Consider the following 27,196-nt stretch of genomic DNA (forward strand, 5'->3'; position numbering starts at 1 on the left):
TGGTTTTCTATAAATTCAAACTGAAAATGATCTGAAATAATTTATTTTAATGAAATCCATACATACTAAATATCCTGTCCAATGGCTGTATCCTGGGTCCTTATGAAGACAGGATCACCTTATTTTTCCATCCATCCAGGAAGACTCTCTCCTTCCATCTTTCCTTAAGAATATGCCTATGTGTGGGGCGCCTGGTGGCGCAGTCGGTTAAGCGTCCGACTTCAGCCAGGTCACGATCTCGCGGTCCGGGAGTTCGAGCCCCGCGTCGGGCTCTGGGCTGATGGCTCAGAGCCTGGAGCCTGTTTCCGATTCTGTGTGTCCCTCTCTCTCTGCCCCTCCCCCGTTCATGCTCTGTCTCTCTCTGTCCCAAAAATAAAAATAAAACGTTGAAAAAAAAATTAAAAAAAAAAAAAAAAAAAGAATATGCCTATGTGTGCCCAGTTTTGTCAGTAACTGAAATTCGGAGCGTCATCTTCTGCCCTGGGGGTACTCCCTCCACTCTTCCATAAAAGCTAAAGACCAACTTGGAAACCTATTTATGAACTTAGCAAAAGACTGATAGGTCTTGACTTTAGGGAAAGCAGGGTGGTTAAGCTCTAGATGAGACTTGAGATCAAAACCCAAATGGAAAATTGCCTCTTACAAATATCAACTTCTCTCCTAATTCTTGCCTGAACAGTGGAGAAGACCCCTCACATGGAAAGCCTGTCATATACACTTTCCCCTGAAAAGGCCAGACTGATAACTTCAAGCCTTATGTGTAATGGGAGGCAGGGTGTGTTTGAGAAGCAACTTAAGCCGGTGGCTAAGGGTATGGGCTTGGGGCCAGATTGCCTTGGTCTAGTCCTGGCTGAGCAGCTTAGCTGTATGACTCTGGGGCAATTCAACCTCGCTCAGTTTATTCATCTGTAAGACGGGGAAGATAATAATACCTCATGGGCCTATCTGAGGATTTAATGAGTTAATAGTTGTAAAGCAGAGCAGTGTTGGATATGTGAATAGTGCTACCTAGTGTCAATTGTCATCCACATCCTCATCACAGGACTGTAACAAAACTAAGAGATCATAACATTAACGGGGCCTACTATGTGCCACGTACTCTACCAGACCTTTTATAGAGATCGCCTGATTTGTCACCCTAGGATGTAAAGAATATGAATTCCATTTTATAGGGGAAGAAACTGGGGCTTACAAAGGCTAAATAACTGGCTCAAGGTCCCAGAGGAAGTGGTGGGATTAGGATTCATAGCCAGGGCTGCACTCTGCAACATGTATGAACCACATCGCCTCCCTCGTAACGAGTTTTTAATAAAAGTCTGGTAATGATAATCAAGATTATGACAACCCAGACCTACTAGATCTATCAACTTACAGTTTCTATCAAATGCTTAATTTTTTGGCAGCTGACATGGGAGAAAAGAAAAAACAGCAGCCAAAACCATTTTAAAAAAGACAAGCTGTGAGGTCAGTTTCTATTAATAAATTTTTGCTAAGGAAATGATTTTATAAAATATAAAAGTCTCTTTCACAAGGTACAGGACATAGCTCTCAAGGCAACATCCACCTTTGGAAAGAGGCTTTAAAATGTCACAGCTGCGCATGAAGCCACATGCCTTCTACTTCACAGTCGATGTGGACACAAAAGGAAGATTCCGCAAAGCAGTTACTATGCAGCGACAAGGAAGCCTGCTTGGGCATTCCAATGATGTATTTATTGCAGTAACACCATGTCACTGGACAGTCTAGGAACAAAATACTGCTCTGGGCACTTTGGGAGGGTTCCAAGTTATAATACCCAGGCAGGATTTTTATGGGATTTTGTAAACCTGAGGCAAACATCTGAGCACATAAGTTTCAAAGAAAATCTGTAGTATCTGTTGGACGGTGGATACATACATGGTCAGTCCAGCTTCCTCTATCCCTTCAATCCTTGGCTGAAACATAAAAGGTTTTAGCACACAATTCCTCAACAGCTGAGAGCCAGCTGAGAGTTGAAATTCAACGGGAAGCAAGTGTAGAAGCCCCAAGAGAGAGACCATAGCCTCAACCATTCTGCATCTTATTTCTAAAGAAATAAGGGGAGAAACTTCCTTCAGACCTCTCGGTAAAAGCTGCACTTTCTTGGGGCAACTGGCTTGCTCTTTTGTATCTTTAGACAGTTTAACATAAATCCTGTAACTAACTGATAGCGTCCCTTTCTCCTTTGCCCGTTAGGAAGCTCAGCATTAAACATGTGACCCAACTGTGCTGACTGGGCACGCATTTCCAGGACAATGAAGCCTCTGGATCTTTATTTTCCTTTTCCTTTCATGTAGTTGTTCAATACATGTATCTTTATCCTATTGTAAGGGTGTGTATGTTCCAAATGCTCTTTGGATTGAAGTCATAAATAAATGAATGAACCTATCGTTATTATTGCTGAGCGTCAGAACAAGTTTGAGGGTCTGAAGAAACCTGTCCGGAGAAAAATGAGGAAGTCGAAGGTGGAATACTTCCGCGGATGTGCCTTCATGTCAATTATTTTTCATTCACCAGCTTCAAGAGCTGCTTTAATCTGAAAGAGCTTCTTGTAGCCAGAAAAAGATGAAGTATGAGCCAGTAAGAGGAAACGCTGGATTCTGAGCAGGAAACTCCTGGGGCCTGCACCCTCTCAGGGAGTAACACAACCAGATATGCATTCTGGGGAAGTTACTTGGTCTCTGTGTATTTTCTCATCTGTAAAATGAGGATAACAGAACTTCCTCGGAAGGCTGCTGTGAGGATTAGAAGAGACGATCCTTGACTCCTTAGCACAGTGCTCAGTGCTGGCGGCTGTTCCTGCTAGCACAGGCTGGAACAGAGGTGGCTGTGGGAGGTGCAAGTATACGCCCTAGGCCAAGAGTCCCAACAGGCTAACAGCCCTATTAAGGGACGATACATGGTGGCGGGGAATGCTGCGTCAAAGCAGATGTCATATCCTTTCTCATGTGTGTCCCAGGCAGGGGTGTAGGGTGGGAGAGGGTACGTATCTGTTTAAACAGGTTTGCTTTTAAGCTACAAGATGAGAGACTTGTTTGGCAGCCAGGATTCCTAAGGTTCCCTAGGCTTAGGTTCTACAAACAGTCTAAAAATGATGAGTAAAGGTCACAGAGCTGAGCATGGCAGCACAGGTATCAAAGGAGAGGCGAAGTTACGATGCCAACCGCATGTCCATAGAACAAACATGTTCTAAGCATCAACAATGTCCCAGCCACAGACATGAATAATTAGTGATTCCTGCCTTCAGGCAGGCTGGGGGAGGTGGCAAGACCCAGGAGCAGCTATTATCCAAAGAGCCCAATCAGTGCTCCCCTTCAGGCAGGGACCGGTAAGGTGCTGTGGAAACAGAGAAGAGGGAAGCACCGAACTTCCACTTCCCCAAGACGGAAACATCTGAGCAGAGTCTTGAAGGAGGACTCAGAGCCAGATGACCCAGGGGAAACAGCGCATTTCTACAGAGGGAATACCATGTCCAAAAGCAAGGAGGGACTGAAGAGCCCACACGGACTGAGGGAAATTCAGTGTGGACAAGGCCTAGGCTCGTGTTGGGGTGTGAGGGGAAGTGGGTTGGCAGGCTTGGCCCAGACTGTCGGTCAAGATTTGGATTCTCTGTTATAAGCAACAGATGCTACCAGAGCAGGGAAGTGACATAATCAGCTTTTACACTGTGGTAAGATTCTTCCGGTGACACTGTGGGTAATGGGCTGGAGGAGACTGGTGGCAGGGAGGTCCATTCGAGGCAAACTGTGCCAAGCCTTGCCTGCTCTACGGCAGGGGCTGGCTGAATCCCGAGTTCCTCACTGAGCCAAAGCCACCCCTGACAAGCTGACGCTGTCAATATCAGAGCCCAGACCCGACATCAGCTATTCTAAAATATCTGCATTTAGTGTCAGTGCCATCACTTACAACTCTTCCTCTAGGGGAGACTATAATCATTTTCTGCTTGATCTTAATGTAAGCACTGAATTATATTCAAGTGATAGCCACTGTAGCTTATACCCCCTCTGAGGCTCAGATTGGATAATTTGGAATTTAAATAATAAAAAAGGAACAAGCTGACATGACAATAAGGTCACACTTTAGCCTCTTCTGAGCCAATACACAATTTGCTCTCAGTGAAACAGCCGAATATAATCAAATTAAATACAATTCCTATTACAAAAGAAGAAAGACCAAGGCTGTTCCAATAAACCAATTCTCCTGCCTAGTTAAACTGCAAAACCTTCAGGAAAGGTTTTGAAAGCATGACCCATCAGTTCTAATTTTTAAAACTTATCCTTTCAGTCAAGACTAGAAAAAGGCCCATTCCAACTTTTATCTTTACTACAAAGTGCTGTTATCTTGGCCTGATGTCAGGAGCTCTATCTCTCTTTCTGCTGACAAGCAGAGACGAGAAAGATAAGATTGGAAACGAATCTCACTTCTCTGAGTAAATAAATAATCAATACTCATCTAAATGTAAATGAGAAGGGAGCCCCCTCTGATAACAGCACTCTTATCAGAGAGCCAATTTTCTTCAGACATTTGGCCTCAACCAAATCACCATCATTCAGCCCCAGCCTAATGGCAAAAAATCGTAACTAAATTGAACCGATCACCAGAGATCAACTAAGTTCGGCCCTGGCCACTTCAGGTTCAAATGTTTGGGAATGCAATTTTGCCCCCATTAACTTTCAATAGCAATGAAGAACAGACTGGTCAAGGGGCCAGTCTGTGCAATAAACAAACCCCAGTAAGGGGGCCAGCCGGCGGATGAGGAGGAGTGGGCTTAAGTGTTTAAACAAGGCCATAACTGTGGCAAACCCCTAAACTGTGCAGGGAAGGTCACTCCTGCGGGGTGGGTAGAGGGTACTCTTTCCTATCCTCACAGGCTTGGCTGAAATTGAGAAGACATTTAATATGCCTGATGATGATGGTTAAAGTTTATTAAAACAGATGTAAATAAAGGGAAAAAAAGAGATATTAAAAAGCTACAGTAGTTAAAAATAACCTAACGTTCAAATGATCAATTTCCTCCAAGTAATTTGTATCAGACTTACATCTGACCCAGCAGTGCCGCACTGACCTGATTTTACTGAAATAAGACGCCGTCTACAAGACAAATCACTTTAAAACCACTGCACTGGGGTTTCCATTTCTTTGCTGCAAGACTCAATTCACTGCTGATGAGAGTATTGGGGAAATTATGACCATTATTGATAGGACAGCAAAACCACTTTTACACAGTAGTCTTCAAGTTGACAGAAAGCTTGTACTGGACCATTAATGAAGGTGTCAGCTAGAATCAGAAATTAAAGACAAAGGCTGGAAAGGCCTAATTTTTAGAGCATGTTAAGGACACCGGACAACCAGAAAAAGCAGACCTTCATTCTCTGAAGAGTCACAGGCCCTAAACAAGGACCAGCTGAGAAGCAGGCTGCTCTGCCTGCAATTAGGAAAGGAAATGCCTTTTTTTTTTTCTTCTGCCTGACTGTGGAGTTCTTAGAGCATAGTTTCTCAACACTATCTGCTCCAGAATCTTCGTTAGCCAAAGGAGGCCATGACTGTGTAAGACAGAACTACTTCTGAGGAGTTTTAACCAGTTTTACCATCTCTGCTCCTGCTGAGTATCTAATCCTAGCAGGTGGACATGTGGCGGTTAGACAATGGTTTTGGAGTCAGAAAGACCTTGATTAAAATATTGGCTTTTTTACAAGCCATGTGACACTGGGCACATTAGCTGATCTAAACCTTTGTGGGGTAACTGCAAAGATTGTGTAACACAGTGCCTACGACGTAATAAGCACTCAATAAATGTTGGTGGTTGTACTGCTTTGCAAATTTAATAAAATCATCAATTTACCCTTTTTTTAAAATACAACAGTAAGCGACACTGAGGACTCCTGGCCCTTAACAAAGCACTTTACATGCATTAGCACTCTGAATCATAAAACTCTATGAGGGAGGCCCCATTATCATCCTCCTCTTACAGAGGAGAAAAAAGATGTGGAGTGGTTAAGTCATGTGCCCACAGCGTGTCCAGGACAAGAATCCAGGTGTGTGATTCCAGAGCCCGTGCTCTTAACCACACTACCACACTGTATTCCAGATAGAGCATACTAGAATCTTCTTGATTTGGGGGTTGAAAAAAAGAATTGTAAGGTTGAGATGATTTATTGGTTCAGAAAGGAGTAAAGCTGTTGGGTGGGAAACTAGGTGGGAAGACAGAGAGTAGTTGGGTCTCATGGGGGTCAAAACTAGAGGCTCCCCCAGCCTGCATAGCAGGCATCTATCCAACGAGCACTCCGAGTGAACACCAGCTGCTTGCCCTGAGTTTTTTGGGGTGGAGGGGACCTTTCTCTAAGTTAAATGATTTACAGAGTTACTGCCTCAATCCACAGTTCTGAAAGTATGATTTCTTTAGGGTTTAACTATACCCATTTCTAGTCTTGTTACAACTTTTTTATTGCGATAGAAAACATTTACTGGAAATATGTTACTGCTATTACCAGGTCATAAAATAAAAAGAAAAATAGTTTATGTATTGCCATCATTTCCAATCATCAATCAGAAAGTGCCAAGAGGAGGAAAGGAAAGGGCGTACAGCCGAGATTTCCTTCTTTGTGTAGGAGAAAATGCAGGAGCATCATAATTCTTTAGAACAAATTTCTTCTTGAACACCCAGCCTCACAGATGGGCTCCCGGGAGGAGTAGGGAGGCACACCTTTTGGCACCTCCCCTCCTCTCTGCAGCCCTGCCCGAATCCCTGTCAGAATCGAGGGCTCTTTCATTGCAACTTCCTTGGGGCCTTGCTCCTCCGGGTGTATGGAGCATGCTGGATTAGAAGCATTTCTGCCTATTTGTCATTGTTTACCCCCCCACCCCCACTCCTGCAAATCTTTGAAGATGAGGGTGAAGGGGCTTTTTAATAAAACCAACTCTATTCCCAAGAGCTCCAGCACAGCAACAGGCTCTCTGGTGGTGCTCAATAATCTTTGTTCAATAGAATGACTTCAACAAGGTGGCGTTTAAAATTGAACAACCTTGACTCTTGACCCAACAAAGGAATCTATCCTGAGGAGCATTACTCCAAGTACACAATGATATATGTTCAAAGATGTTCACTGCAGCACTGTTGTAAAATCAAAAATTGCACACAGCCTAAATATTCTCCAGCAGGAAATGATTAAATAAATTACAGTATATCTGTACACTGGGATGTTATGTACCTGAGGAAAAAAATAAACTAAGTTAATAAGACACGGGAAGATTTCCATGATACATTATTAAATTAAAAAAGATAGAGAATGTACAGAGTGTGCACCATATTAATAAAATAAAACTCTAGCTATTATGTAAGTGCATTTATATGTGTGTGTGAAGCGTTGTTGTTGAAAATACACACCCACACACAATCTGGAAAGATATCAGCCAGATTGTTCTCACAGCTACTCAGTTAACCAGAATCACCTTTGTGTGTAGGATGGGGTGGTAGCAAAGACAAAGGCTTTTGCTTTTTTCCTTTATGGATTTCTATCTTGTTTGGATTTTTGACATGCATTGGTATCACTTCTGTCATTAAAAATCCAATTAAAAAAATGAGGTTAAATAATTTTAGAGGTGATTCCAGCTAGGATCGCTATGGACTCTGGCCTCTGGAGCCTCCTCTCATCATCTCTGGCTCCTCACAGATTATGGGGGCTCAGGGGCTACCGGAGAGACATGTAAGCAGCTGGGGGGCCAGGAACTAAAATGGCACAGAGCGTTTTCACGGGTTCCCATGGTCCAGAGTCAGGCCACAGGGGGGGACCACAGAGCTATCTAGAGCTGCCCAAAGGAGCTGGGCAGGAAAGGTGAAAATCACTGGAATACCTGAGGCCAGGCTGTTCACAAAGAGAGGCCATGACTGCAGACCAAGGGTCAGACTGCCCATGTGCTTCTCTTATCACCACAGGCTAGACAACTATGCCTGCCCTGTCTGCCTCCTGGATTCTAGATGGGCTGTGGAAAGCAACGGGCGACTCCCTACTGTCTCCGTCTGGTCTATTCAGCCTCCTTCTGGGATTGTCCTGATGCCTCCACTCAGGCTTTGAGACAAGAGACGGTGTGATAGGGGGTCTATCCCTGCACCTTGGAAGGACAGGAAGAAGGTGTGGATTTGATCCCTGCCCTAAACTCAGTGTTTGAGTGTGTGTGTGTTCTAGGGAGTGCCCTGCAGCGCCCGCTGACCTCCTTATCAGCCAGACTGCTTGGGTTCGAATTCCCAGTCCCACCACTTACTAGCTATGTGACCCTGGGCAAGTTACTTAAACTGTCTATGCCTTGCTTTCCCACCTGTAAAAGAGGAATAATAACAGTATCTCCCTCTTAGAGTTGTTCCAAGGACTCCATTGATCACAAGTCTGGGTTTCTGCTTCTGCTTTCCAGACTTCACTGGGCGGGGAGTGGGGTATGATTCTTCAGCAGAGGCTGGAACCTCTAAAGGTCTGCCACACTGATGGCAGATCTGATAGCCTCTCAACTCCCACCTAATGACACAATAATCCAGAAATATCCCCCAAACCATGCAGTTTCAACCCCCTGTGCTCTGCTCATCATAGTCCCTCTGTCTGAAGTCATCTTCCTGTTTCTTCATGTCTCTGGTGCTCGCTCCCTCCTACTCAACAAGTCCAAACTGCCCAAGTGCCACTGCCTCTGGACTGCTCTGTGTGACCCAGCTAAACAGATCTCTGGCTGGACCTGGCTCTTGTGCTAACTGTATGCAAACTGAGGTTCGAGTGCACATTTCAGTATCTCTGCATTCCTGGGACAGTCACAGCAAAAGGTGTATTTCAGTGTATATTTCGGTGACTAAGTGGGAACACAGCTTGCTTGGCTACCACCTTGACTACCTACCTCCTCCTCCAAAGCAGACTGGGAGGTCCACCTCCAACTGACTCCATGTGTCCCCACTGCTTCGATAATCACAAGACAGCTCCATCTCTGGGTTGGGGTTGGTTGGGTTTCCTGGGGATGGGCGGGGCTGGTGTAGATCGGTGCTGTTTTGGACACTGGCTGGAGAATGGAAGACCACCACTGTCAGGGGCCAATCCTGCCTCCCCATCAGCTCAGTTCCCTCAGCCAGGCCTCTCTTCTCTCCCCACAGCAACCTGCCCCACTGAGCTTCCTGCCCGTGATCTCTGAACTACAACACACAGGACTGGGAATCCACTCAACGTCAGAACAAGAAGAGGTAAGGCATGGACAAGCCAAAACTTGGAGAAGGCTGGAAGCCACTGGACAGGAGCCTCTTCCACACCACCCCAGGCAGAGAGAGTGCTGAAGGGGCAGAGGAATGCTCACAGTCCCTATCCTGTTCCTATCCAGCTGGCATGAATGCACTTCCCTTTGGAGAAAGGAGGCCTGATATTACTTTTAAAAGAGAAACATTTTTTCCCTTCCTTTAAATCCAGATATCACTTGTTAGAGAGGATGGAAACCTTTAACACTGTCCCTTAGCATCCAATTTTTCAATCTAATCTGTTTCTCTTAACTTGAGTCACTGTGACATTACCAAATTTTACGTACAGTTATCTGCTACTCTGTAAAGAAATACAGATGGTTTTTGTGGAAATAAACAGTCATTTATTTTAAACAATTGTAAAATAGTTTATGGAAACCAGTGGGGTAATGCATTCAAATAAATGCCAAAACTGGTTGATGGGGAGCCAGGGTGCTAAATCACACTGCTGAGGAATTCAGCTGTGGGGAGCAGATAGTAAATCCAGAGTGACAGAATTTCCCGTGATGGCAAAGGTTTCTGACATCCAGTCCAGTACTCAAAAACCACAGCAGTTCAAACCCATTTTCCTTAACACAGCCTTGACAGCCAGCAAAATTAGTGAATTTAGTCACAAACACCTAAGGACAAAAACAACAGAAACAACCAGAAGGAGACTTTGTCTGTAGCCTTTTCTGAGCTATATAAAAGTGGTGACTCCAGCCTAAGTCAATGGAGAGAGGGCTTAGGGCCAACTGTTTTCAATCATCAGACTTTGTTACGATCCAGTGGAATCTGAAGACTTCTATTCAAACCTGCTTATGGCAGAGACTGGCTTGGGTAAACCACGTCCTCTCTGAACCTCAGTCTCCTCCCCTGAAAATGGAGATAATAGTTGTATATACTAGACAGGCTACTGAACAGATTCCAGGTACCAGGAATGACAGCATTTTATAAACAGCTGGGGGCCAGTGACCCTGGTGGAAGGGGTTCTAACCCTGGGCGGGACAAAAGGCTGCAGGGCCTCTTAGGGACATCCACCAACTCTCCAAGGAAGTACTGCTGACAATAAGTGATTCAGGCCTGTCTTTGCAGGAATGAAGAGAACTCCAAGCACCTATTTGATTCTAATTGTACAGGATAATCAACTACAAACTCATGAATCTTCTCTACTCAAACCAGCTCTTTTTCCTTGTAACTGGGTTTCCAATGATGACCCCACAAGTCTCCAATGGATTATCTCAGTTGTTCATCAAACATTTACTGAACCTACCGTGTGCCAAGTCCCGGGCTATGCACTACAGATGCAGAGATCATGAAGGTTGATTCTGGCCTCTAAGGATTCAGAGTCGTGAATGAGGAGGCACTCGCAAGTCTGGAATACTTCTTACACAGCCTTCCTCCTTGTTGACGTGAAGTCAACTCCCAAGTTCCACAGACTCTACCCACTTAACACATCTCCTCTGCACTGCTTATCGTCCAGCCCTCAGTAATGGTTTCCCAACTCATCTCCTGGCCTCCAGCTATCCATTCTTCCTCCAATTGTCAGAGGGGGATCTCTGGAGTCCAACTCTTAAGGCTATCACTTTTATGCTTAAAATCCTCTCACAACTTCCTTACCCTACTCTCCAGACCTTCTATTCATCCTAATTTCTTGCCCATCTATGTCCTCTAGGAGCCAGCAGAACTGGTCTCCTTTCTGTTCAGTGCATAGTATCATGGCTCCCTTCATCCACACCGCCTGCTAGCAGTCTGTCAAACCACATCCATTTTATGGTCATTCCCTAGGTCTTATCTGGCCTCCACAACTCTTTGCATATGCTTTTCTCTGACTGACTCCTATAACAACATCAGGCCCTGACAAGACTCCCAGAATGGCCCGCTTTCTTTTCCCACAATAGGGAAAACTGCATCACCTAACATTCCTCTCGCTGTAGGCTCGGCTCTAAGGCAAGAGGATTTCTGCACTTTGAGGCCAACCCAAACAAGATTTCCTTTCTTGAAATCTGATCTTGACCTTAACGTCTCATTCAGGTAACTGCCCTTGCCCCCAGCCCAGTCCTGCCCAGAACCCTGCCCTGGGTCTAGTACCCTGCTAGGTCCTCAGTGTGCCTCTCAGGAAACTGGGCCTGTTCTTGATGTCGCCTACTGCCTGGATCTCTTTGTATACAAGTCACACAATTAATTTATCTGAATTCACCTGTACTTGTTTGGTAAAAAACGAGGGAAAAGAGAGAGTGAGGAATGACCAAGAGAATAATTTAAATAGTTTGGAGAATCCCACTTACCATGTCTTCCTGGTGATTCAATAAACCACAAGAAGGTGAATGGGAGGTGGGAGCCTTAGTCATCGCTGCAACTACAGAGCTTGGTAAACGTCTGATGAATGACTTACTGAATTAATTGGGTGGATGCCGGTGTCTGTTGCGTAGCTCCTCTTATAGTGTGAGCATCTTTCTGTGCCAAGTTTGATTTTAGCATTTAAAGATATGTATTTTTAGTTTTCATTGGTTCTCATGCTAGAAAAACAAAAGCTCGCTGCGTTGGAGTTAATGAGAAAACCTACAGTGTGCTGGCCTCTCACAGGCATTTTTAAAGGGATTTTTTTTTCCAGAGGTAATCCTGACAATAGGAGTTTTGCTCACCTGTTGCCTTTGTGACCTGACCCTGCACAGGACACGGCTCTTTGTGATGCCGAGCATCATCTGTTTCCCTGGTCCTTGCTGCCACGACCTGCCGTTCCCCCTCATTCCTTGTGGTCCTCAGGGATCAACTGCCTATCTGCCCTGCTCCCTGTTTTGGGGGATCAGGCCCTTCAGATATCATCTCCGCCTGCTAACTCGGCTCCCCTCTGCCTGCCCATCTTCCTTCTAACCACCACTGTCCCAGTTAGCACTGCATTTCAGGACTCAGTAAGCACTTTTCTTATTGCCAGTACCCTGTCTGGCCCCATAATAGCCATTTGGGCTCTTGCTTACTTTCCACTGGACTGGTAGGACCTTAATGGCACGGTTCAAATCCCAGCTCCACTAAGCTTTAAGACCTTGGGAAATTACCTAAGTGCTCTAAGCATTGTTTCTTTATCTCTAAGTTGGGGATGATGATCATTTCTAAAGCATGAAGTTGTTATATGGGTTAAATGAGATAATAACACATGTAAAGCACTTAGTCTGGCACATGGTAAGTGCTCAATAAATGGCAACTTCTTAATACTATATCAACACAATTTTACACATTTCACCATGTTCAACTATGAATCTATCAAGCCAGTAAGAAGCTGAATTATAGATCCTGTTTTACTTTAAACCAGCTGTGACTTATAACCTAAGATGCTAAAGTATGCTTCTCCTTGCGCTAAACACACGAAACAAAAAGGTAAAAGCAATGGAAAGAAATGGCAGCAGAGGAGGTAGAGGAGTCGTGGCTGCCAGCCATCTTCCTTCCTGGGAGCTTTCCTTCTCGTTGCATCTATTATCTGGGAGCTGGGCTGCCCTGCTGGCTTTCCATTTGCCTTGCTAATAACAGTAAATCCAGCAGCTTCCACTGCAGCTCCTGTCTCCTTCAGCTGACTCCGAGGCCAATCAGCATTTCCTCTCTCCTAATGTCAGATGTTCCCTGGGAAGTCCTGCCGAAGAGGAAATTTATGACAAAAGTTTCTCCAGCTTTTAACCCTTCTGCATATCCAGCCCCAGATGCAGAGTGCTCCAGAGGAATGCCAGGTCACTCTTACATGTGCATGCCTCTGTTCTCACTGATGCTTTGCGGTGCTCCGACAAGGGGCCTCAGACCCCTGGAAAAGCTCAAATGAGCAGCTGGGCAGACAGATGCACACATTCTGGGCCGTACGTCACGTGGACTAAATCTGAGCTGGGTCCCTTCGCGGCTAGGGTCTCTGTTGAATCATGACTCAAAGCAGTCACGCTCATAAAAAACAAAGTGTTAGATCACAAAACGGTGAGTATGACTGGGTCTCATAACAATGAAATTGAAGGGAGGGGGCAGGACTACCATTTAGTGAGTAATAAAATAGTAATAGCTAAGTGTTTGGTGTCTCACCTGGATTTCCATTTAATTCTCACAACAATGCCATAAAGAAGATAGTATTATTCTCATTTATAGATGAGGAAAATGAAGTTCAAACAGGGAAAGAAACTCATCAAAGAGCTAGAAAGAGTGTAACAGGAACAAGAGCAGAGCCGGGGAGATGGTTCTTGAACTCAGGGACTAAGCTCTCCCACAGTTACAACTACCAACCAGTAGTCTGCGATCTAGTTGTGGTTTTATTTTACTGAAGAGCAAAACAAAGCAAGCAACTCAGAGAGGGCGAATGACCGGACCAAGGTCACCTAGCTGGTAGTGGCAGGGCCAGCTTTAAGCCAACAGAGGGAGTACGGTCTTCTGATCCACAACAGCAGCCCCTGAACTAAACCCTCGAAGGGCCGCAGAAGATGAGACAGCACAGATTCAGGCTTTCCGGAGACAAGGGGGTGGCGCTCCACATCTCTCCAGCCAGAGAGAGAACAATGGCTGTCCACCGAGGTGCAGGTTCTCCGGCAAGGGCAGCAGTGGTGCGGCAGCCACCGCCAGGCCCTTACGGACCTTATGTTCTTGGCACAGAGGGGTCTCATCAGAGGGTTTTTATGTTAAATAAACTTGAGTCTTTGGAGATGGCTACGTTCTAGCTCGAGAGGTTTTTCTGTGACCTCCTCTCCACCTTTCCACAGAAGTTAGATGATATACTTAACCAGATTAGTAGATTCAGTAAACGAACTTTTGTCCCAATTTGGAAAAAAGAAAAAAAAAAAAAAGAATGTCAAAATGTACATGTGACAGCTGTTTGGAACTCTAATGTTATGGAAAAGCAGCTGTTTTCATTTATATTTGAGATATTAGTCATTCTTAGAATGGGACAGGAGTACTCAGCTAATAGCCTGTGCTTTAACCTACGGAAAATACAGGTCACAGAGACAAGATGTTGGCAGAATCACAATATAATGGTTATACTCATATAACATTTTGGTTTTGAAAGGTTTGGAGATGTTTGTAATGGGAAGCAACTATTTAATAACAGTGTTCTCACAGAAAACTGACATCCAACACAATAAAATGGATTGTGGCTTTTAAGAGAAAGGAAGTTACCAAATGAAGCAAGTCCGTGTAAGCAAGGGAAAGAAAGAAATCTTTCTCAGCTCTAGATTTTGAAAATAAGCAGTCTTCTTTTTATAAATTAAAAAAAATTTTTACTTTTATTGAAGGAACACGTAGAGTTGACCTTTGACCAACGCCAGGGTTAGGGGCGCTAATCCCCACACAGCCGAAAATCTACATATAACTTTTTGACTCTCCAAAAACTTTACTAATAGCCTACCGTTCACTGGAAGCCTTACCAATAACATAAACAGTCGATTAACACATATTTTGTATGGTGTATGTATCACATACTGTATTCTTACAATATAGCAAGCTAAAGAAGATGCTAATAATAAGGAAAATACATTCACAGTACGGTACAGTAAAAAAATCCACACGAGTGGATCCATGCGCTTCAAACCCATGTTGGTCAAGGATCACCGGTACATACAGTTTTAAAAGTAAATCATACCACAGTCCTATAGTGAAAAAGTTGATTCCCTGCACATCCCTGAATCCCTTCTTACAGGAAATGACCTTAAAAAGTTTTTGCTATTTCTCCTTGTATTCATCTTCCTATTTTTTATTAGCATTCTTGCTCAGCTGTTTTAAAAATGATCATAAGCATCAGACAGTATGTATTAACTTCTGCTACGGAAGATGAGGAATTAGCGCGTGCTCCATCTTTCACGCATCCACACCCTGCTTTTGGAAAGTGAATTTGCTTTAATTTTCTTTTTCTGTAGTACAGTCTATGCAATAGCTTCTTCCTGTTGGGCACCCTTACTTGATTATCAATGCTTAAAATGTCTGTTTTTGCGATATTCCACTGGCTCCCCAAGGACTCATTAGAGATTCATGTCATTAAGGGAACCTGGGAGGCAACACTAATTTCAACTGATGTGCATTGCGTCTCATTTCTAAGACATTTACATTTTCATTCGATGATTTAATTCTTGGAGGAAGTTTGATCTCCAATAATCAAAGTGCAATGAATCTATTCTTGACTAGAAAGTGGGTGGCCCTGGGCCTGGGCCGGCAGGGAGTGAAGCAGCTGCGGGCTGCAGATCGGCTTTCATTGCTTCTCCTTAGCTCGTTCCGCAAAACATGCTGGTCACCAACTCCAGGCCAGCTACAGTGGTGGCAAACACAAAGGAACCTGTTCTCCACAAAGCACTCTCATTTCACTCAAATGAAAGCTCAATCGCCCCATTCCAAAGGAAAATGGAGGGTCCTCGTCCCTTTACTTGGTAAGGTACTCACCAACATCTGGCAAGATCAATGTATTAGGAACTCACTGCGGCAGGCCCATGGGTCCTCTGATGCAGAGCTAAGCGGCTGAGGGACGGTGTTCTCTCCAGCAGTTTCCAAAGCTGAGATACAGCCTGTACCTCTTTCTTTACACTGTTGATCTGGACACAGCAAGTCACTGACTGCTCATGAACTGACCCGGGCACTGCTGTCCTGTCCACATCTCCCTAAATCAGGGAGTGGTGTTGGTAGTCAACTAGCAGATGCATGGAAACTTGCTAAAGTGGAAAGACTGAGGTAATGCCTGGTCGTGAGGGCAAGGGGGACTCCTTTCAGGAGGGGCACTCACAAAACTGGAGACTCAAAGAAGTCCTTTTTGTCAAAAAACGGACAGGCAAAAGCCAGAAACGAGTCTATCAAACGTATCTTGGTTGGTCTGTTTTTATTGACCATCTACCCTACTAAAATGAGAGCTGAGAACAGGCCATCCTTGTTCGCTGCCTAAAATGTAGCAGAGGCTCCATAAATATTTACTGAGTGCTGAGTTTGGATTTGGACACACTGTGTTTGAGAGATCTTCATGACCCTCCGGATTCTTTAGACTTAAGTCATAGTTTGTCTTAATTGTATCTTAATTCACATTGTTCTACTAAATGTAGTGTACAAAAAAAAAAAATAAATAAAACAAAAAAGGAAAGCTGGCATTCGTTATGATTTGATATTTCTCTGATCCTGTGACAGCTTTGGGGAAGACTGAGGAGCTCCAATAGACCGGCTTGTATCTTCTGCAACACCTGGGCTTTAATCACATCTCACCGACTTTCCATTTGAAAAATTGGTTTGATGGCACAGTACAATCTATCCACTTTGCTGACGGTCCCACTGTGATCAGTAGCAGGGTAATGAGAAGTAGGTGCTGATACGTCCTCTCCCCGGACCTGCCTCATAGTGCCACTCCAATGCCGTTTCCTGATTTTAAGTCCTCTTTGTCTCTGGGTACTGTCATTGTAAGGCAGAAAAAGAAATGCCCTGATTGACGAGCAATTTTTCTTCTTCTTTTTTTCTTAATGCACTTAAAGGTCTTATAGAAAGTACCGGTATTTGTAACATACTCAAAAAGGAAAAACTCATTGTGGAAAGGTGTCATTGCGATTGGTAAAACTGCCTTTTAAACTGCTTATGGGGGAAGACCAGCTCTAGTGTCAGGCCTCTAAAAGCAGTGAGATAGAAGCTGGGGGTATCAGGTCTCTGGGCTGGTCTGAAAGCGGTCTTCTGTGGGGACGTAGCCCATATAAAGCGATGATTTTTCACTGCAAGTGGCTCAACTCAACCTCGGCAGACGAAGAGTTCTCCTTACGGCTACTAACAGGATAAATACATGAATGGCCCGCCTAAAGAAAGGGACCTTCTGTTTCCTCTGGGGGAGACAAAGACTCTTGACTGAGGCTGTAGGGGGCAGACACAGCACTCTAGACCTCTATGTAACTTCTAGAATCATTCCTCAAAAATCATTCTGGTGTTTCATCATATTTCCTCTTTTAAACGTTTTCTTGGAAGAAGCAACAGGCTCTGTGAACTCTTCGGCTGTTCTTACAAAGGCTTTTTATAATCACCTGTAAACTGTTTGTTACAGGTAACTGTAATTTGTTCCCTTTCTCTCTAGACTCTTTGTTGTAGCAAATTAAATTTGCTGATGTAAGCTACTTGACAAATGAGCCTTGTGACCATTAGGACCCCCTACATGCCTGATCTGGGTTTTCTTGTTAGTCAAAAATCATTACAACTTGCTCTCTGGATCTAGCTTTCTACTTGTTCAAAATACAGGGTGTTTCCAGCAGATCCATATCCAAACACAATTCAAAGTCTGGTTCTATCACTGGTATAAGCTTTCTGTAGACTTCATTCATTGCAAACAAAAGCTGCAGGCAAAGGCCAAGTCATATGGGTAGAAAAGGAAGTAAATCAAAACCTAAAAAGCCAGATTTTATGATGTGCCTGGTGTGGTAGTAGCAATAGGGACAAAGGCAGTTGACATCCAGTGAACACTTGCTATCAACTGTTTTCTATGCAACTAGTCAAAACAGCAGCCCTGCCAGGTAGGTATTATTACCCCGTTGACAGAAAAGATAACCGAGGTGACAAAGGTTTGATGACTTGTCTAACCTTGCACAAGGTTAGACTGGACCGAAGGGCACAGCCAGGGTGGAGACTCGGGCTGCTTTGGGTCCAAAGCCTGTACTCTTTCCACTGAATCACGCTGCCACGTCCACATGAAGAAGGTGCACTTGGTCTCTCTAGGGAGAAAAGTGAACCTGCCTCCACTGACGTGTGAACCCTGGGACCTTAGCCAGTGGGAGGAAGTAGAGCCTAGCAGTTAGGAATACAAACTTTGGAGGCACCTGGGTGGCTCAATCAGTTGAGCATCTGACTTTGGCTCAGGTCTTGATCTTGATGTTCGTGAGTTTGAGCTCCGCATTGGGCTTGGGGATGTCAGCACCAAAGCTGTCAGCGCAGTCTGCTTCGGATCCTCTGTCCTTCTCACTCTGCCTGTCCCCTGCTTGTGCATTCTCTCTCAAAAAATAAATAAACATTAAAAAGAAAAAAAAGGGAGGTGTGCCTGGGTGGCTCAGTCGGTTGAGTGTGCAACTTCGGCTCAGGTCATGATCTCGCAGTTTGTGAGTTTGAGCCCCACACTGAGCTTACCACTGTCAGTGCAGAGCCTGCTTCAGATCCTCTGTCCCCTTCTCTTTCTGCCCCTTCCCCATTCATGCTCTTTCTCTCTCAAAGATAAACAAACATTAAAAAAACTAACTAAAAAATTTTAAAAAAAGGAATACAAGCTTTGACATCATATCTTTGGGTTTGAATCCCAGTTCTCCAACTTACTAGCTGTGTGACCCTGGACAAGTCTTACAGATTCTCTGAGCTTTAGTTCTCTCTCTCTCTCTCTCTCTCTTTTTAAAAGTTTATTTATTTTGAAAGAGAGAAAGAGAGAGAGAGAGAGAGAGAGAGAGAGAGAACACGAGCAGGGGAGGGGTAAAGAGAGAGAGGGAGAGAGAGAATCCTAAGCAGGCTCCGCACTGTCAGCACAGAGCTTGACGTGGGGCTCAATCTCACAAACTGTGAGATCATGACCTGAGCCAAGATCAAGAGTTAGACGTTTAACCGAATGAGCCACCCAGGTGCCCCTAGTTTTCTCTTTTATAAAACAAAAATACCAACCAATTCAAATAGTTGTTTTAAGAATTAAATGAGATCATTTAAAAGTGTTTGGCAGACTGCCTGGCCTATTTTTAATATTCAGTAAGTGGTAACAACAATCATATTCACAATTCTATATGCTGCTGAAAACCACAGGCCCACGGAAGAAACTGTAATCTCAAAGATGTCATTTCATACATGAGGTAATGAAAGATAAAATATCCTATAGGAAGTAAAGATCAGTGCTTTCTATGCCACAAAGACATCTATCTGTAACTTCAGAAATTTAATTAATATAAGCAGAATCTAAATTATATACTTTTAATTTTTATGAGCTCTTTCCGAGTTTCTATGAACATTTTTAAACTACAGAAAAATTGATCCTAGATCCTACCATTGGCATTTTACTACATTTGCTTTATCACATATCTACCACCAATGCATCTTTTTTTTTTTTAATGCATTTCAAAGAGCAGACATCAGTACATTCAGTGAGCAGAACCTTAACTGGTGTCCAATATTTGTTTGAGATTCTCTTTGTACTTTTAGGTAAAATTTTCATACAATGATATGCACAGATTTTATGAGTGCCACGTGACAGTTCCAACAAATGCGTACATACACCTGTCCGACACCAGCTCCTGTCAATATACAGCTTACTTTTATTCCAGAAAGTTCTTTCATTTGCATTACATTGTAAGTGGGGAAGCTGTTGTACAGAGGAAAACACTGGGCTTAAAAATCAAGGGGTACAGGTCCAAATCTCACCTATGTCAGTCACGAGCAACCCACACAAGAATGCACACACATATACACAATACACAGCCTGTTTTCTTAACCATAAAAAATAGATAATGCCCATTTCACAAGGTCTTTGTAAGGGTTAAATACAAAAATACAGTAAGTGTTCAGTAGATGTACCAAGGGTACTTTCTCTCCTACTCCCCTCCCAGTTCCCCTGAGTCTGAGGCTGTCGTCTTCAAAAAGAGACAGTAAGGACAAAAACTAAAACCCAACCAGGTAATGAGAGATGAGGGAACGAGGCGTCTCTCTGCATAGGCAGTCCTCTCCCAATTTATCCACTCTGACTTCAGCTAATTAAACATCTGTCTCAACGGTCTCCTCAGCAAATTAGTCATCCCCACTTTGTGACACTGATTGTTGGTTGCAGCCTTTTCCCCACTTGCTGCCATTCCCAGAAACTTCTAGGAGTTAACTCACCAGGCACATGGCAAGGAATGATGCAGGGTCCCCATTAACCCCCTACAGTTGCCCTTGGTGCCAGTGCTGTTCATAATGCTGCCAGACGTGTCCTTAGATGTGCCTCCCCAAAATAAACCTGTTAAGGGGTGACAACTTTTTTGTCTACATTTCTGATTTCCAGATTACGGTGTATCTTCTAAGTACTATATACACATACCAGACTTAAATAAACTATTTAAGAGAAAATCTGTTTTTTCAAATAGTTCTGTGACAAAGCAGGCAACATAAGGTCCTAAATGAGGTGAACTGGAATCTAGTGAATTACCAGCTAACTTTCTCCAAACACATGAACAAAAGCTTTGCTGGTGAATGAAGGGTCAGAAGGCAAACAAAGTAAAATGGTCTGGACTGGATGTATGCCTTTTCTCTACATACTGGGGTGTGTGTGTGTGTGTGTGTGTGTGTGTGTGTGTGTGTGTGTGTGTGTGTACACACCTGCTGGAGCAGGAAAGGGGGTGGTGGGTTGAAGTGTATTTTAAACTAAAGGATACTTCTTAAAAATAGTTTTGTGAAATTAGACTTCTCAATCTTTCTTTTCACTAAAACAACTGCCTTAAAAACTATCTTTTAGAAAGATAAATGGCTAATAAAAACATTTTTAAAATGCTTAACTTTACACTAAAAACCCAGAAATACAAATTCAAATGAGATATTAACTGCTAGCCATCAGTTCGGCAAAAATGAAAGATTGATAACATCAGTGTTAGTAAGGGGGTGGGGAAAGAGGTGGTCTCATAGATTCTTAGGAGTGTCAGAGAATGGGTATAAATTTTTTAAAAGGCAATTTGTTTTTCTCAACATTTGAAGTAAGTGAACCTCTGACGAGTAATCCCATGTTTAACATCTACCACAAACATGCAACGAATATTCATACAAAATTGTTCACTGTACGTTTACATGTTAAACTAAAAATTTGGAAATGATCTAAATGTCCAACAACAGAAATCTAAGTTACATAAATTTAGCTAGAAAGCTAAAACTGCAGGGGTCACTCTAATAGAGTGCTTATGACGTGATAGTGAAAAACAAGTGCAAAATCATATAACATTATATGGTATCATTTTTTAAAACTGTTATGTGGATATATTCTTCATGAGTTCATTTAACAAACATTTGTTGAGTTTCTTCCATTTGACACTCTGTTAGATGTTAGGTGTATAGTGATTTAAAAAACCTCAAAACTGGAAAACAGGGTCCTGCCCACATGAAACTTAGAGCCCGTATGTGTATCTGTATGGGAATTGACTAAAAACAAAAAAAACCAAAAAAACAAGGTTCATATCAAATAAAGTCAGAGGAAACCCTCACAGACTTTTTACTTCACACACTTCCTAAATGTTTGATTTTCTTCCAACAAGCATTTAATTTTATTAAAAAGAAATCTTTAAAGCCTATCTTTTACCAACACCTAGTTTTCATATGAACACCAGAACCGGAAGCGGCTCCAGGGTATTTCAATTCTCCCCAAAGCGTGCACTTAGCTCAAATGAAAGACATCAGGCTTTACTAAGGTGTCCCTCCCTCCACTTCCTGAACTGAGCTCCATTCGCTTCTCTCCATGCCTTAAGTCAGGGCTCATCAGCTGTTGGACAGAGTCCTCAAAAGCTTCTCACCAGTGTCTCTGCCTCCTGTTTTATGTCCTCTCATCGATTTTTATCAGGCAGACGGTGTGCTTTCTAAAAGAAATTCTGACTCTATCACTGTCCTTTCAATGGTTCCCCTCTGCCACAGAAAAAAGTTCAAATTCAGCATGGTTTACAAACACGACCTACGCCCAAATGACCAGTTCAACCTCACCACGCCCCACCCTCCTAACTCCTACTCTACTGCTTTATTATACTGAGTTACGTTGTGATTTCCCGAAGGCATCAAACTCTCTCACTTCATTCCTTCAGCCTGAATGCTCTTTCCCAGCCCTCTTTATCTGGCCACCATCTTTTCCGCCATCTTCAGCTCTCACCTGGAGGATCTGCTCAGGACAGTTCTCCCTGACTCTCTAAGACTGGACGAGGGCACCCATCCCTCGATGCGTGTACCCAGGCCCCTATACTGATTTCCAATTACCACATGCATGGTATTAAAACTGCCTGTCTGTCTCCCCAACTACACAGTAAGCTCCTTGAAGGTAAGGACCACTTCTTGGCTTCAACAATTTCCTAAGTGCCTCCATAATGTCTGCTGCATAATAAGCATAATAAATAAGGTCGTAATAAATGAACGCGGCTCTTCGGGTTTCCAGTACATCAGGCCTTGCCCGATCAGATCTGGCCCCTGCCTGGCTTCTGCAGCTTATCCTCTGCCCTGTTCTTGCTCCAGTAATTTGGGATATCTATGGTTTGTTACTCTATCTCAAAACATCTCTGCCTGGAATGTCCTTCCTCTTACTTACCCATTTAGCAAAATTCTAATTAATCTCCAAAAAAAATGTCAAATCATTTACTCCAGAGCATCTTTTCTCAGCCCCCTGCCTCACCAAGTAGTTTTAAGTACTCCCTTATCTATGCTGCTTTAGTAGCTTATGTACTTCTACTTGAGAATTTACCGTATTTTATTGCCCCCTTTTCTGAGTCTGATTTCTCACTGGGTTTCCACCTGATTCTAGCACAGTGCTGGCCCAGAGCAGGCAGCAATGGACATGACTGTTTAAGTCAACAGGGTATGTCAGAGCCACACAGAGCTTGAGAACACTTGCCCCTTCCCACGGTGCCCTGCGTGCCTCTTCCCTCAACCTCTCCCACATCAAAGCACAGCTCAGAGAGTAAGCACAGGGTTATGCATTCAGCTACCACAGTTCTTAATTCTAAGATGTATTCCCCTCCCACTTTTGAACATTTCTAAAATCAGGCCACGGCATAACCAATATGTACACCTAATGTAGTATTTCTTTCTTTTTTTCCCTCAAAAGCTATTATTAAATTAGTGATGCTCTAGAATTAGTCCCTAGTGGCCCAGAGAAAGGTCGTTCCTCTGACTCCAAAATGTGTGTCTCCTGCAGCACCACACAGCCTGTCAGAGGTATATGTCTTTTCTCTTTCATTCGGCTTTTGCTTTAATCTAATCCACGTTGGTGACTGCCCCAGATGGAGTGAATGAATAGATTTTGTGATGGAAAAGGAACTTCTGAAAGATTAGCGACCAGCAGGAAGAGTAAACGCTGGTCAAATGTAGTTTTGGCGAATGATGTATTTCGGGTTTTTCTGATGTGGCGGTTGCAAGAGCTCATAACACCCTTCTAAAATAATTGGGTCTCTCAAGTGGTTCCCAAAGATTTTTGCCGGACATAAATTCTCTAAATTTCCAGGCTTCCTAGATAAAATAGTTGACTGCAATGCCATCTTTAACATGCTCTGCTCTATTCTCAAGAAGATCCATCAGGAGCCTCAGAGCACTCCAGACAAGGGGAGGCTCAGGTGGGAAGAAACAGCAAGATAAACAGGCAGAGAGAAGAGGGAAGGAAGAATATTTAACTTGGAGCTTCTTGCCCGGGGCATTTCTGAGTTATACATTTAAACACCTTAGCAGCCCTAATTTGCGCTATCATATTCCCACTGGGGCACTGGATACCAAGTATCAGGTCTTTATTTCTTATCCGGCCCCCATGCCTGAGTGGCATCAGCATGATTATTTATTATTTCTTGAGAAGGTGCAGTTTTCCACAGAAATTACTGTCTTTTTGACCAAGAACATTTAAGCAGTCCTATTTACCTTGACTTCTTTTTTTAAAGAAAAGACAGAGCTACAGCATAAGGAAACCACATGTCTGTATCTCTGGCTCGCAAACTACTTTCACAGAAGAAAGGTTACTGGATTTTCCACCTTTACAATTACACATGAAGTAAGATTCTTTTCAACTCTACAGCTAGAAGATTTTTTATTTTAGTCTTTGGAGAACATTTCAGGAATAGTAGAGTGTTAGAAATCCCTCTTCTTCTAAAACATATGGGCTTCTCTTTTGCATAGGGCAGCTCAGGACAGGTGTATGTTGCTTTAAGAAAGCCAGACATAAAACATTAAAACTGACACCAATACAGACAAACTGTGCAATTACAAAAAGAATTCCTGGCTTTATATCCAGATTCACCACAGGGTTCCTCTAAATGCTGCACTTCCCTAGTGCATTTAGATTTTAGAATCAATGAACATTTCTGTTTACAGAATTTTAAATTTGTTCTCCCATTAGGGTTCTAATAAGCAACATGGTACAATAAAAAGAGTATGGGCTTTGAGGTCAAAAAAGCCTGGGCTCCAATTTAGATTCTGCCATTTACTTACTGTGGAAATTTGGGTAACTTTAACTTCTTTTAGAGGAAGGGGAGGCTCTGAGAGGTAAGTATGTGATTACACACAACTGTCCTCACAGTTCCTTAATTCTAACATGCACCCCAACACACACACACACACACACACACACACACACACACACACACACACTCGTAACGTCTCATCTGTACGACAGCCGCAATAAAATCTACCTTCTAGTGCTGTCTGCAGATTAAATGAGATAATACGTGTAAGTACACAAAGGCACTCAATAAATCAGCTCTTACCCCACTGGAACCACATCTTGGGGAAAGACCAACTCCTCTCCTGACAGACAACTTTAGGTTACAGGCTCCAAATGCCCACCCTGGCTTCTCAGATTCTCCGCCTGGTCTGTCTACATTCCTCTTTCGTATTGCAACTGTCAATTCTGCATGTCTTTCCAGTTCTTTTCTTTCTTTGTGCTCATATTCTCTGAATGTACCTTCCCCTCTTTGGGCCTTGGAGTATTTCATAGTAGTTAGAAGTTTGGATTTTATTCTGAATGCAACTGAGAGTCACCGAAGGATGTGGAGCAGATATGATCAGATTTACACTTTAGAAGATCTCTCTGGCTGCTGTGTAGACAACAGACTGGAGGTGGCCAAGAGCAGAGGCAGGAAAACCAGGAAACCTGTTTCTCAACAGTCCAGGTGAAGTCACGGTGATCTGAACTTCTCCAGTGGAGATGGAAAGGACTGAAAACGCTCAGGATATATTCTAGAGGTAAATCCAAGCTGCTAGTGGGTAAGATGTGGGGACTTAACACAAGGCACAATTCAAGGGTCAATTTTACTACATTTCTTTTTTCAACAGTGGGTAGGAGGAAGAGAGGTAAGTAAATTAACTACAAAGTAATCTGAAATGTTCTTTTTATATTAAAATACAGTAAGCCTTTAATAGCCACTGCTTTGAATGGCCCTCCCCAACTCTTCACAGCTTAAATGTGAAGGTCACAATTTAAATGTCAATTTCTCAGGGCGGAGTTCCCTGACCATCCTATACACTGCATCTTATTCTCTCTCAGCCCCTCCTATTTACCCTCCGTCTAGGATGTAAGGATGTAAGTTCCTCCTCAGCAAGGGCCTTGTGAATCTTTCTCCCACTACCTCCCTGCACCTAGCACAGGTCTGATACCTGAGAACACATGAGGAGTGAAATGTACAACACAGCTACAAATACGTTCTGGATCAAAGTTTACAAAAATTTTATATGAACCTTTAATATAAAACTCGAGAATCCAGTGATGTCATCATTAGCCGTCTTTCTGATCAGAACCCTGCACCCCGTGGTAGCTGTTCTCTCCCCCTCTGCACTTAGCAGTAATTTAGGAATGATGTGGAGGCGTCCTAGACTAGACCATATCACTAATGACGTTCTGGGTGTCTTGTGAAAACACAGTACATTAGCAAGCAACAATGTGGTCTGTGACTCTAAACAGAGATGGTAAGAGAGAGTTCACTTGACAAAGCTAACATTTATTTTTCAAAATCTGGGTAACATTTTATTAGGGAAAAACAAAAATGAATGTCACAAGTTTTATTAATAATACCGTAAGAACTTTGCAAAAGGATTTTCAGGCTAATAAAAATTGGTCTTTCGTTTCAAAAGGCAAGAATGAATAGGGGTAAGAAAAAGTTAAAATGCTTCTGGTTCAATTTTTCAATAGATGATAAAGAAAAATACCTCCATTTCAAAATGACAACAAATACTGAACCAGAGCCACGCAGAAAACTACTCTGCCTGGAAAATCCCACTTCAAAGGAAGCCTTCTTTTATAGATCGAGAGTTAACTATATTTCTGTGTCAATGTAAAATTGAAATTCTATCTGTCTCCATTTCTTAAGTGTCCCTGCCACACCCAACACTGTTTCAAAAGGCTAGTGAAGGTTGGTGGTAATAGAATTTTTAAACAACAACAAAATACTAAGAATCTCAGAAGGTCACGAACTGTGAGGGTGAACCTGACTAAAGGAGAACTTGATGGATTAAGGGCTTTAGTCACTAAAAAAACGGGTTAGTGTATTTTACTAGCTAAATCAAGGGACCTGGCAGGCTACTCTTCATTATGTCAAAAACACACCCACCCAACTGTAAAAATTAGTAAAGAGGTTTCAGCTAATTCTTCTAAAACCCAATTCTCCATTTATAATTTTCTTACACAGTGGGGACCTTCTGCCAGTGCAGGTAGCTTTCAAATGTCAAGTGGGTCAGTAATAAAATGAAAAGCTGCAGAGAAACTTTAAAAGAGACATTTAAAGATGGGTTAAAAAAAAAAAAAAAGGGCCTTAGCAGAGAACTGACTGGAACACACTGCGAAAAGATTACTATAGTTCAGTACATGAATATTAATAGAAAAACCCTGCAGTGTTCATAAATAGTTATGACGATGAAATAATTACAAATAATGCAAGTCAAAATTCTAGATCAGTTACAAGTGCCTGTAATGATATTCTATCCATACAAAGCAAAAATACTTTAAAACCCTAAGGGTTTCCGATGACAAAGCTATCTGGCTAAACAAAGAAGAATTCTTTTGCTCACATACCTGCCACCTTCTGATTTTTTACAAACGAAAATTGGGGAGGGAGTGCCAGAAGGAAGAGCAACAGAGTATTTAAACATTAGAACAGTCATTAAGCCCACATCTGGGTTTAATAATAAAATAGTTCAAGTTCTCAATTTATTATTATCTTGAAATGGGGAGTTGTACGGGCAGTCTGGAAAAAAAGAGGGGAGAAGTTAGAGGTTTGTGGATAAGCACCAGAAGTTCACTGTCAGCCTGCAAAAGGATTT

The 27,196-nt window shown here is 42.9% G+C and overlaps 1 protein-coding gene across 8 annotated transcripts in view; it reads right to left on the reverse strand.

Moving 5' to 3' along the window:
- Positions 1–27,196, reverse strand: part of MAPKAP1 (MAPK associated protein 1) — a 246,002-nt gene that overhangs the window by 67,613 nt on the left and 151,193 nt on the right. For 5 of the 8 annotated variants that reach the window (XM_019816522.3, XM_019816521.3, XM_019816520.3 and 2 more), the window contains one exon: positions 8,893–9,051. The exons of 2 other annotated variants lie outside the window; for them this stretch is intronic. In XM_019816522.3, coding sequence (XP_019672081.2) covers positions 8,893–9,051 — 159 coding nt within the window. Of the gene's footprint in view, positions 1–8,892; positions 9,052–25,857; positions 27,121–27,196 lie in introns of those variants that run through there. One more of the 8 variants, XM_019816524.3, reaches the window with a different exon arrangement.

The sequence above is a fragment of the Felis catus genome, chromosome D4 (assembly GCF_018350175.1).
Source record: "Felis catus isolate Fca126 chromosome D4, F.catus_Fca126_mat1.0, whole genome shotgun sequence".
Taxonomy (NCBI): Eukaryota; Metazoa; Chordata; class Mammalia; order Carnivora; family Felidae; genus Felis; species Felis catus.